Source organism: Pezoporus wallicus, unplaced genomic scaffold (genome assembly GCF_028554395.1).
Source record: "Pezoporus wallicus isolate ANWC-B61680 ecotype Strahan unplaced genomic scaffold, APGP_CSIRO_Pwel_v1 contig_8108, whole genome shotgun sequence".
NCBI lineage: Eukaryota > Metazoa > Chordata > Aves > Psittaciformes > Psittacidae > Pezoporus > Pezoporus wallicus.
In genome coordinates this window covers 2,399,831-2,412,016 of record NW_026638088.1, presented here as the reverse complement: position 1 = coordinate 2,412,016, position 12,186 = coordinate 2,399,831, and the positions used below count along the sequence as shown (strand labels likewise).

Genomic DNA, 12,186 nt, shown 5'->3' with positions numbered 1-12,186 from the left:
CTTGCTACCAGCTCCTGTTTCGGGTCAGTTTGGTCTCGAAAAGAGTTAGTATGGTTCCAGCCTTAAGCAACTTCTTAGACCAATAGCTCTACTACCCTGCTGTGGCACGGCTGGCAGGCTGGAAGAGAAGAGACTTTCCAAGTCTTCACCAACATAAATCAAGAGGACTCTGAAAAGGAACCTGCGTTGTGTCTAATCCCAAACCATGTCACTCCACATGGGTATCCAAAATCCCTGCACAACAAAGGAAAAAGGATTCAAGTGAGTGCAATGGCTATCAGGATAATAATAATAATACTAACAACAACAATAGCAACAATAGTAATGAATCATCTTGCCATTCTGCAGCACCGCAGCCTGACTCCGTGTTTCAAAGCTTCTTGGGAGAGTGGGAATGAGTGCATGCTTTATCAGGTGCCCCTCTTCTCCCCAGTGGCCCCAGTAGGAACGAATAAGGGAAAGCTCAGCTTTGTTTCCACCCCTCCAGAGGTGGCTCAGAGCATCTCATTTGCTCTGAAGCCTTGGCCTTGCCTCCAGCTGCAAGGAGGGTTCCCTTGCCCCTTGAACGTCACTTTAAAGGAGCAACAAAATTGACCTAAAAAGGTCATGAAACTCTTGGAAAACTTTTGGAAGGATCCATGGAAATCATGGAGCTGCCCATAGGTAAGGAAAGGGAGGGTTGGCTGCAGCCCTGTCCTCCTGTCCTCCCATCCCACAGCATTCCGGAGTGCAAGTTGCAGTGGCATAAATCTCCATCACATCTTTATTGCCATAATTCATCAGCTCCTGTTGTGGAATGGCCAAGCAGTTCATTTTAAAACAAAGTGGTGCTGTTTGCATCAATACCCTTGGGCTAACTGCCCATCACAACACTCAGAGGCAGTGAACACCGCGTTGCTGGAGTACCGGACCAGTAAACATTTCCAGTCTTGGCTTGTCTTTGGCAGATAAAAGACATCGGATGAAGCGACCACCTTGGTAACACCCCCAAGCCCCTTTCCTTGTCGCACCATTGGGAACTTTTTCGTTTAAGGCAGAGATGAAGTACCCAGATCTGCCAGTACCAGGAATTACAGAGGCTGTTGTTGCATGACATGTGAGTAATCCCTGCAGGAGATGTGTGCAGTGACAATGATTGAACATTTTGGAAGGTTCTCTATCAGCAATACAAAAGGGATTTGGCACAGTTTGCATTTAGGGAGAGAAAGATGAAAACACACAAATTTGGTACAAACACTTTGTCACCACCGCGCTCGCTGCGGCTTCATCACCCACCACATCACGAGCACCCTTTTGAGGGATACAGGGTTCGCATGAGGACTCCGGTGTTTATGGCCAGAACGGGGTTTTCAGCCCTTATTTCTTCCACTGATGAAAAATCAAATGGGGTAAATGAAACCTCATTAAAAAGGGGGAGACAGGGGTTGGGGCTTCTCACCCGTGTACCCCAACACTCACTTTTAGATGGGCTTCATGCTGTACCGATCTTCCTATAAGCACATCCCATCCCTTCTCCCTCCAAGCACAGCAGCAAAGCCCCCATGTTTCCCCACCCTGTAAACATCACCCTGTGCTTTTTCCACCTAAAATTACTTTTCTGTTAGCGGGCTATTGCGTACTCCTCCTGCATCCCGAGCCAAGCTGACACATTTTGATAGCAATAAATAATAAATGGGATTTATTTCCTTAGGTGCTGATGGAGACCTTTTCTTCTTCAGGGAGAAAGGCGGAAAGGAAGAGGGAAAGAAAAGGTGCAAGAAAAGGAGTGAGAAAGCAGGAGATGGATCCTGAGCCCCAGCCTGCTCCCATCATGGACTTCACCCTGCATGGGGCAGGGTCTGGGCCCCTCCTGGTTCCTCCACTGAAACCCAGGGCACCTTCAGCCAACACCTTCAATAACAAAGGGTATAAATGATTAGCAGCGAATGATTTTTATAGGGGGGAGGCGATGGATGAGAGTGCAGGGCAGGGGCGCAGTGTAAGGGGGGATTGTCATGTTAAGGAGCTGTCAGGGAGCACAGCATCAGCTGCAGTGGCCGCAGAGGGGGCGATGGGCAGAAACCTTCCCTGTGCAGTGCAATCGCTTGGTTTATGTTCTTTAAAGCAGATTTTCACCTTTCTGTGTGTTTCATGCAGTGATGTGCATGGCCGGGTCCCTCCCATCCCTGCACCCCCCTTGCTTGAAGGAAGCACCCACCTCCTGTTACCCCACAGGGCAGCCTGGCCCTTACCCAGGCTCATTTCCAAGCCAAAGGGGCACTGCCACCTTTTGGGCTCGTTTTTGCTGCATTGAGACCAGCTTTTTTGTCCAGACATGGGAGCGAGCTCAGGCTCAGCTCCTCCTTCTCCATCCTTCCTCACAGGGCTCATAGGGAGGTGAAAGGGACAAACGCTGCTGGTGAGCCCCTGCATGGGCTCTGTAAGGACAGAATTGGTTTGTCCTTATGGTCTAGTCCCCTTCATGAGTACAAAAAGCTCGATTGAATGGGCTCCAACCTGTCCTCAGCTGCTGCACCGTGCATTGGTGCCAGCCAGGGACACATCCCAGGAGACAGGGATGTGCAAGGGGCACAGATGAGCCCCCGACAAAGGTGACATTAGAGCCCAAACCTCCCGTCCTGGCCTTGTAGCCAGCACTGAAGCTGTGTGGAGGTGTGAGAAAGGAAATACCAATGGTTTATGAGTGCTGGGCAACTGTTTGTTAGAAAACACTCATTTCCCCCCCCAAAATGAAAGGGAAGAGCTGGTGCCGCTGCTGGTGCTGCACTGGGACAGGCTGGGTGTTGTGGTGGTCCTCACCTCCTGTCCCCTGAGACCACGGGGCAGAGCAGCACCAGCCCTCACCTCTCATCACCCTCAGTGCTGGCTTTTAAGTAGAAAAGAGGCAGAATGGCTCGACTCCAAAAAAATTCCTTTCTGCAAATATTAATTTCTTCATGTATCCAGTAAGGAAAAGGTGTTGCAGAGGAAAAACCTTTGAGGCAAACATTGAAGGTTGTACAGAAGCCTGTTTTCTTTCCTGTCCCAGACCCACAGGAGCCTTGCAGAGAGGTGCAGCACAGTCAGAGGCCTGTGGCTCTGCGTCAAGGCCAGTGCAATAGGGATGGCCAAAGCATGGCTGGTGTGTGGCACTGGGGCTCTAGGAATGCAGCAGTTGCTGTAAAGTTCAGCTACATTTAAAGCTATATTGCAGCATTTGCAGAACTAATTCATCTCCTTGGACTTTACTGGATGTGCTCCGAGTCTTTCCTTTGGATGATTCAATCTACAGGGGGTCGCTGAAGATTAATTTGTTATCATGTGAGGAATGATTTTGTCTTGGTGGAACACCGGCAGCATGGGAAAGAGTGGGAGAGGGGCTTTGGACAAGGGATGTAGGGACAGGCCAAGGGGAATGGCTTTAACCTGCCAGAGGGGAGACTGAGATGAGCTCTTAGGCAGAAGCTCTTCCCTGTGAGGGTGCTGAGGCGCTGGCACAGGGTGCCCAGAGAAGCTGTGGCTGCCCCATCCCTGGCAGTGTTCAAGGCCAGGTTGGACACAGGGGCTTGGAGCAAGCTGCTCTAGTGGAAGGTGTCCCTGCCCATGGCAGGGGTTGGAGCTGGATGAGCTTTAAGCTCCCTCCCAACCCAAATCAGGCCGGGATTCTATAAAGCGGAGCAGGGTGATGACTGTGGCTCGATTTAACCAAATATCCCCTTGATCACGGCTGAAGCTACTGCCTGGGAGCCCCCAGACCTGCCCAGGCCGGAGGCCGGTACCCGAGCTGCCAGTGCCATGCCCAGCAGCGATGCCCGCAGCCCTGCAGTGCCCGGGTGCCAGTAAAGAACAACACAGCCCGTTAGCATTAGCAATTTTTTATTTTCCTTTTTTGTTGCATAGGAAATGCAGTACTTGCTTCCAGTAATTGTATTGTAATGTGAGAAGGTGGTAGCACTAATGGTTGAATACAAGAGTTAAACTAATCCACACCAGCTCAAAAAACCTGCGGAGACTTAGTTGAATAAGAATGGATGCCCACAGTGATTCTCAACCAATTACAATTTTTCTTTTTTCACAGAACACAGTAAAACTAAAATGGTAGCTATGAGAGTCAATACAAGGATACTAGAGGCACGAGGGGCCTGACTCATAAAATAGAAATGAACACGACATGGTATTAACACGGGTGTCAAGTGAATTTGCAGCGGATCTTTCACGCGGCCGGTGGAAATTTTAGCGCCCCGAATTCCCAATTGAGGCTCGGGGACTTGGCGGGGCCGGTCCCAGGCAGGGCCAGGTCAGGGCTCGGCCAAAACCCAGCTTTCTCCTTGATTGTATTTCCAAAGCAAAGAATTTCCCAGAGCTTTCCCCCCAAGGCAGCAGCCAGGCGCCGGCAACAAGCACAAGCGGTGATGCCGGGCCGGGCGCTCTCTTCCTACCATGCTCTTGTCCTAGAGCCTCATCTTCTCGTTTGGTTTGTAGTTCCCCTCTTATTAATTTGTGGATGCAGATAAAAGGAAGGGGGTGGGGGTGGGGGGGTGGGTGTTTGTGTGTGTTTGGGGATGTCGCCCAACACAATTGTTTTTGTTCATGCTCGAGCGCAGAGGATTCGCTATGTGGAAAACAGCCTTCCCTAAAAACCCCAACAAAGTACAAAGGTTCACACCGTGTCCCAGCGCTCGCTTCCCGAAGGTTTTCCCTAGAGCTCAGAGGTAGCGACCAAGCGCGGTTTGTCTGCTAGGGACAAGGTGGAGTAACCCAGCAGCCTCGTCCCAGGGTGTCACTGAGCCCTGCACCGGCACGGAGCCATCCTGTGCCCCCCTTCCTCCTGCCAGCCTGCGCCTCTGGGGTGTCGGAGCACGGCCCTGCGCTGCCTCGCCTCCTGCACAGCCCCTTCCCGGCCATTCCTGTTCTCCGTTGGGGTTAGGGGAGGCGGAGAGGGGAAGGGGAGGGCGAGGAATGCCAGCGGGACAGCCCGAAGGGAGGAAGCTGCCGGCCGCTCGGCGGAGAAAAGCCACCAGCCTCCCGTGTTAATAGCAACGGAGCTTTTATGAATCGGGCCCAAAGTTTGTACAGAGTTTGTCTGAAGAAAAAATATTGCAACTGTGCATGAAACTAAACAACCACATGAGGTTTTTTTTTCTTTTTTTTCTTTTTTTTTAAGTTTTTTTTTTTTGAAAAGTTTTTTTTTTATTATTTTTTTGTGATTTTTTTTTTTGTGTGTGTGTGTTTGTTTTAATTCTTTCTATATGAGGAAGTCTGGTGTGAAGAAGGGTCAAACATGGGTACCTGGTTCAGTGCTGCCCATTCAGAAACCTCTCGCAACGTGAGCTCAGCCTCGGGGGTGGGTTTGAGAAAGGACTGTCCCTTCCACTTGAACTGTGTGCGGCTGTTGGTCAGAGCAAGCTCTCTGAATTCTTAGGGTAGCTTTTCGAGACGAAAAGACCTTACCAGGCACGGATTTGTGGTCTCAAACACCATGTCCTGCCCTCGAGGAGAAATCAAAACTGACCACAAAAATAACAAAAAAGGGGGAAAAAAAAAAAAGAAAGAATAAAAAAAAAAAAAAGGAAAAAAAAAGAAAAAAAACCCAAAACACAAGTAATACTGAATTTAAGTAAATGTATACCTCCAAAATACTGAAAACACCCCAAATCAAGAGAAGACAGAATTTTGCGTTCTCAGTGAAATATCTTTAAACCTATCTGACAAGAACCAAGTCAGAAAAAAAGACTAACATAACTTTGAGTAATATTCATACAGCTACTAAGCATTATGGAATAGCATGCATTAATATTGTACGGTTATTTTACATCACCTATATCAGAAGGTTCTGACAGACAGCGAAGGCTACCGGTGTAGAAAAAATCTTACTTCAGAAGAGCAATATAATACAGATTTCACAGGCACTACATTTTAATATATCAGGTATTATGCTGGTTTTCTTATAACTCTTTCTGTCCTAAAGCTGGCATTATAACAATGACCGAAAAGGCAAGGATCGAAGTAAACGGAAAGTAGATACCAAAGTTGATATATTCATTTTTTTTTCTTTTTCAGATAGATTAGTGCATAGTTTTCATGCAGATAAACACTGCTATGCATTTACATTGTTGGAAAGCAGAGTGAATTGAGCCCAAGTTGTCACATTTTTGTAAATCATTTTGCCAGCCTGTAATAGCACCATGTAATGGATTTGCATTAAACATTAAATTGATTTCAGAATTGGTGACACAGTATTCACTACAGTTAAGTGCTATGGAATAGCTTCAATGTTACCTGCTATATATCAAAGCAATTTTCATCCCACTGCTTTTTTATTGGAAAAAATAAAAGGAAAATGTACTCGATACTAATTAGACTATTGCGCAGCCTTGGACTTGATGATGGCATAGCTGGGTTTACTGTCAAACAGTAACACATGCATTGACTTCGAGACAAAATTGGCATTGTAAGCTTGATTTAATGACAATCCTGCCTAGCAGGCAGTGGTAACTTCACAAGACCTGCCTCTGACAGACCTCATGAGGTTGGGTTTGGTATTTATTTCTTGTTTAGGTGCCATTGAAGCTCTCCTTACATTGTCATGCCGGTTATGGTTTTAATTTTGTTCGATGGAGGCCTTCTACCAAAAGGAAAACAAAACATCCCCCCCCCCCCAAAGAAAAAAAAGATATTTCCAGAGACACAATGCAAAGTACAATATTAACTGACATTCTTTAGAAAAAAAAAAAAAAAAAAGAAAAGAATTCACCACAAGGAAAAAAAAACCTGGTTTAGGCTATGCATCTGGGTTTTCCTGTCTTTTTGTACAGTAAGTATTTCATAACACTGTTACTACAAAGCTGCAAATATACGGAACAAAGAGAACTAGAGAAAGAAAAACAAAATGTTAGAGGGATTTTGCATATTCCTGTGGGCTGACTGAATACTGTGGAGTTGAGAAAACTCGGTGTTTCGTTTCCCCTTCGACCTTAAGGGGAGGGGGAACAAGCAACAGAGACAAAGTGTACCATGGCTGCCTAAACTCGAAGCCCCAAAGTTTCTTTTCTGATGAAGGAAGAAGAATAAATACTAATGGCATCGCTGGGGTGTGCGGCATGATGAAAGCAAGTGCCCTCGCTCCAAGGAAAAGGAAAAAAAAGAGGAAAAAAAAAGGAAGGAATTAACTTGAGAAGAAGTCAATTCGCTCTAAGCCATCGCTAGGGCTTTCAATTTGTATGGGTGGGGGGGTGGATGCAGGTCAGAGTATTTGTGCGTCTGACGGGTTGCGGAGAGAAGGAGATGGGGAGGGGGGAGAGAGGGAACAGAACTTGTTCTCGCGACTCCAAAAGGGAGCGACTGGGAGGGCAGCGGGGTGGGGACGTGACGCGGAGCCGGGGGCTCCGGCCGCGGCCCGGCTCCTGCCTGCTCCTGCCTGCACACCCCAAGCTGGGTCCCTGGGCTCGGCTCCCCGCTCCCTGCCTGGCTCGGAGGGGAAAACACTGTTTGTTCTCTACACCTGCTCAGAACGGAGCTGCCGGGTTTCCTGCGGGAGAGTTAAGGTGAAGGAAAAACGTACTTTAGTGTGTAATACTTTACAACCCCTGTTGGTTTACACCCTTGACCGCCTACCTCATGTTTTAAAGCCTTTAAAACATTTTTTTTTCTTCTTTTTCTCACAATTCTGCTCAGAGTTCCCTAACTTTAGCGTCATCAAACTCAATGTGACAAAATACCTTCAAAAATACAGCATACCTGTAATGTCCATTTACAATGGTTCTTCAGTAGCCTATACTTCTCAAGCATAGGAATATGCTATACCATTGAGAGAAGAAAAATAACTGTATTTAAATACATACAAAAAAAGGAAACGGGAAAGTTTTTAACTTAAATCCAGTTCCCAAAGGAAAAAAAGAAAAAAAAGAAAAATGAAAAAAGAAAAGAAAAAAAAAAGAGAAAAACCAAAAGAAAAAAAGAAAAAACCAAAAAAAAAGCAATTCTATGAACGCTGCCTTTATAACGAACAATCAGAAATTCCACTAAGCTAATTTTGACAGAAATTTTTCCTCATTTAAACAACATTACAAAAGTCCTGCATTATAAAATAGGGTAGAATAAATCAGTGTAATCAATAAAACTATACAACATACAAATTACATATCTTCTGAGTGGGCAGTTTAATTCTCTCTCTTTGCAGCCATGACTACAACATGCTCACTAAAAACAACTAACTGCCCAAACTATTGCTTAGTTTGTTTTGTTTAAAAAAGGGTGCAATTTTATTGTATATACAACCAATTTACTGGTAATACCTTGTCTCATAGCAAGGTTCTGACAAAATGTTTGTCTAGGCTTTTTTCCCTTCACTGTGAAGCACTGAAAGCTGCTATTTTTTTTTAGTGCACATATGTCTTAATAAAGTAATGCCCAGCTAAGTGCTATAGGGAAGGCAAAGGATGCTGGCTAGAGGATGTGATACCATATACTAACAATCACACAATACAATAGAGCAAAATGACTACTCAACCACTTATCAGACACATATGAAAATCCAAAACATTTTATTTTTTTCCTTAAATAGAGAATAACCAGTAAACAATTTTCAGAACTTGGAAGTTTAAAAACGTGCATATAAAAATGGGCATTATATACTTTTATTGAATGTGGATTGATTGCAGTCTGCTAATAAAAATGGGTGTGGGAATCTGAAGAAAAAGGAAGTTGTTTTTTTTTTTTGTTGTATTTTTTTTTGTGTTTTTTTTGTTTTTTTTTAAGGCTTGCTTGTGAAAGGAACAGTTGTAAAACAAAAATTGCTTGAAGCAGGGTTCAGCTTAGTGCTTCACAGTTTGACTGCTTCTCTAAGAAGAGCCCTTCCTGCATGTGCATTCAAAATCACAAAAGTACAAAGACAAACACCTAAAACACACTGCGTCAAGTGCAGCACCAACTTTGGTCAAATAAAACAAAAACCAAAAAAAAAAAAAGAGAAAAGAAAAAAGGAAAAAGAAAAAAGAAAAAGAAAAAAAAAACAAACGGAAAAACCCAAAAAAAAAAAGGAAAAAGAAAAATTAATAATCGCTAAGCTTTTCTACATGATATAAGCAGGTATTGCATATTTTCATATATCTGGGAGAAAACAAAACGAAAACAAAGGAAGACTCCAAATAAAATGTAAAATGCAGCAACATCCAAAAATACTGATAATCTAGCATCTACAGATCTCAGAATAGCACTGCCACTGACCATACAGGACAATCAACACTACTCCTATCTGCGGAACAACTAACATCCTATTTAATTCTAGATGTTGGAACTGACAATGGCTGACATAAAAGTCACATTTACAAAAAGTGTCTCCAAATGCTTGACTAGGGAAAAACCCCCTTTCAATATAGGAACATGTGCAACAATTCCACAAATAATCGCTATCCAGGGCAAGGCACATTGATATGGAATTTTTTTTTTTCTTTTTTTTTTCATCTCGTTTCGTGCAAATTAAGAAAACAAAAAAAAACAAAAACAAAACATTGTTTCAGGGAAAAGATGAGGAGCAAAGTGTCTTCCCAAGAATTTCAGTTACTTGATTGTATAGGACAGTAGTAGAAACCCTTCTGAAGGGTCGAACAAACATAGTTTAAAGGCAAGTGCCTGGAATAGGGATTACAATATTGTGTCTTAATGCACTCTACTTTACCCTACATTAACTATATAAAAATTAGTTACTAACACTAGAACATGCAGAGACTTTCTCTGATTAGCTGGACTCGCCAACCAGAACGTATATATATGTATAGTATAGGAAACCTTCTTAAAGTTGCATGTGAAGCAAAGGGGTGCTCCGCTGTCTGATAGAAAAAATCACTTGCACTCTTTTTTTTTTTTTTCTTTTTTTTTCCTTTTTTTTGTACATAAGATACAGGACGTTTGGGGTCCAAACTTCTCTTTTTTGTGTGTTTGTTTCTTTTTTGTCTCTCTTTTTTCTCTTGTTTTTATTTTTTTCTCTCTCTTCTTCAGCAAGTGCCCTTGCTTTTGAACTGGCATAAGTTGTAAGATCAGCATCATTCGCTTCTGTTAATGTTCTCTTCACAGTCCAGAAAATGTACCAGTTCAGGGACACGAAGGTGTTTTACTTTCTGGACCGTTCTCTCTTATTCCCAAGGTGTTTGAGAACTGATAAACCCTATATTGCCGGAAACACGTAAAATTTGTCAGAATTGGCATAATCCATTATAGTGACTTTTAGCTTATAAAATTAACAGAGATTATGATTTCATTTTAGTTATGTGCTTTGATAACAGAAAATGATTAATTAGCATTTAATGTAGTTAACATATTGTGGTAAAAGCACCATTAGATTTGTATTTTTTTTGTATTTTTTTTTTTTTAGATTTTCCTTCAGTTTTAAAGGGATACAAGTTCAACAATAAAAAACATAAAAAGCAAAAATAGCTCCCCTTTTTCTTGCAAGGCTGTTTTTTACCCCAATAATTTAGAGTCCTGGGGTGGAAGGACTTGGAAAACAAAAATAGAATTTTCAACAATCTCTATCTTACAAAGATATTTAGCTATCCAATGAAATTGCACTTTACTCAATTCAAAATTCGATTGTTTTGATTGATTCCTGTCAGTTTCTGTCAAAACAGACCAACTTCCCCTTTTCTGCGTGAATTTTTGTGTAATTGTTGAAAATTGTTGAAAAAATGTTTTTCTTTTTTTTTCAATGTAAGTGCAGCATTTCAAACTTTTTTTCTTTTTTTTTCTTTTTTTCTTTTTTTTTTTCGAAGTGAAGAGTAGTAGTTCGATGGTTTTAAATCGCTCTGCAATCGAGTGGAAAAAAAACATCGTTGACAATGCTCTGATGGTTCATGTTACGTCTCTAAGTGCTGACTGTAAATAAAAAAGAAACCCCAACCAAAAGAAAAAAAAAAAAGAAAACCTGCAATTTTTTCTTTTTTTTTTCTGATATGTTACAGAAAAAACATGCTCTATGTCTGTCCGGTAAGTTATATATTGCAGAATTCAGCTACTACAAAAGTTATAGTTTAAGTGTGTTTCATGATTTCTCATAGAAGTCTCACACCTTGGATGGGAAAAAATCGATGAGGATACTGTAAAACAGTTAGGCTCCATATGGAAAGTGTGTTACAACAGCGAGTTGGTAAGCAGCAGCAGAGGCTAGTTCTACTCAGTGTCACCTAACGCTTACACTACCAATGAAACACTTCAAAAGTTATGAAGCCCAACCATTTCCAGCACCAGAGGAGAAATTACAACAGTCCTAAAGTTGTCTAAAAAAAAAAAAAAAGAAAAAAAAAATTAAAATCTCAAAAAAGTTACGGCCTTTGCCATTCAACCATAACGTTTGCCATTTCCATGTACTAGTTTGCTGTCGGTGTCTGCTCGCCTCCCCTTCCGCCGATGTGAAGTCGCTGCGCTGCGTTGCTGCTGCTTCCGTGTTACAGAGGTGGGAAGGGGTCTGGTGGTCTGTCCGGTGGGTGGTGGGAAGCGGAGACTTTTATCCCAGGTACCAGGACTGCAAAAGAGAATGGGAGAAGCATCAGCCTCAATGCCCGTTTTTGCTGCTTCCCAAAGGGCTCTGGGCATGCTGGCCTCCTCCACCAAGAGGGGGGCTAATTGAGACCGTGACGAATCGACCTAATTACAAAGCTTAATTAAAAATACTGTACAAATCAATATATTACATTTTTTTTTCTCGCTGACAGTCACTGGACATAGCTACAGATGAACGTGGGGGTCATGTCACGTTACAAGTTATCAATCTTTTTAATAGATGATGGCTTGAAGATCCCTCCAGTTCACTTTTGTCTAATCCCCTGAAAAGGCAACGCACATTCGCCTCCCTGTGCCATTTATCACCCTGCAGTCGGGGTTTTCTTGGGTATTTAGGCATGTGCCAGCATAAGCATCTGTTGCTTTATACTGCCCTGCTTCAACTGTCTCGCTGGAACAGATGCACAGAAATTCAACAACAGGGCTGTTTTCTTAGGAGAAATGTGGATCGCTAGAGAAAAGCCAGGATAAAGCAAATCCGGGGGGAAGTGGATCAGGGAAAATGTCCCGTATCTCTGGCCATACTTGTGTTTCAAAACAAAACGTGGACCTCAACGAATAGCTTTTCTTTGGGAAAACTTTTTTTCCCTCCTTCCTACCCCTAAAGGGAGGGAATTCCCTGGGAATTCAGCTCCGCAACAATACCGTCCTTAA

The 12,186-nt window shown here is 43.1% G+C and overlaps 1 protein-coding gene across 15 annotated transcripts in view; it reads right to left on the bottom strand.

The window, feature by feature from the left end:
• Nucleotides 1-5,206: 5,206 nt before the first annotated feature.
• Nucleotides 5,207-12,186, bottom strand: part of NFIA (nuclear factor I A) — a 359,817-nt gene continuing 352,837 nt past the window's right edge. For all 15 annotated transcript variants that reach the window (XM_057409347.1, XM_057409345.1, XM_057409352.1 and 12 more), the window contains one exon: nt 5,207-11,494. In XM_057409347.1, coding sequence (XP_057265330.1) covers nt 11,418-11,494 — 77 coding nt within the window. In that variant the 3' untranslated portion in view covers nt 5,207-11,417. The remainder of the gene's footprint in view (nt 11,495-12,186) is intronic.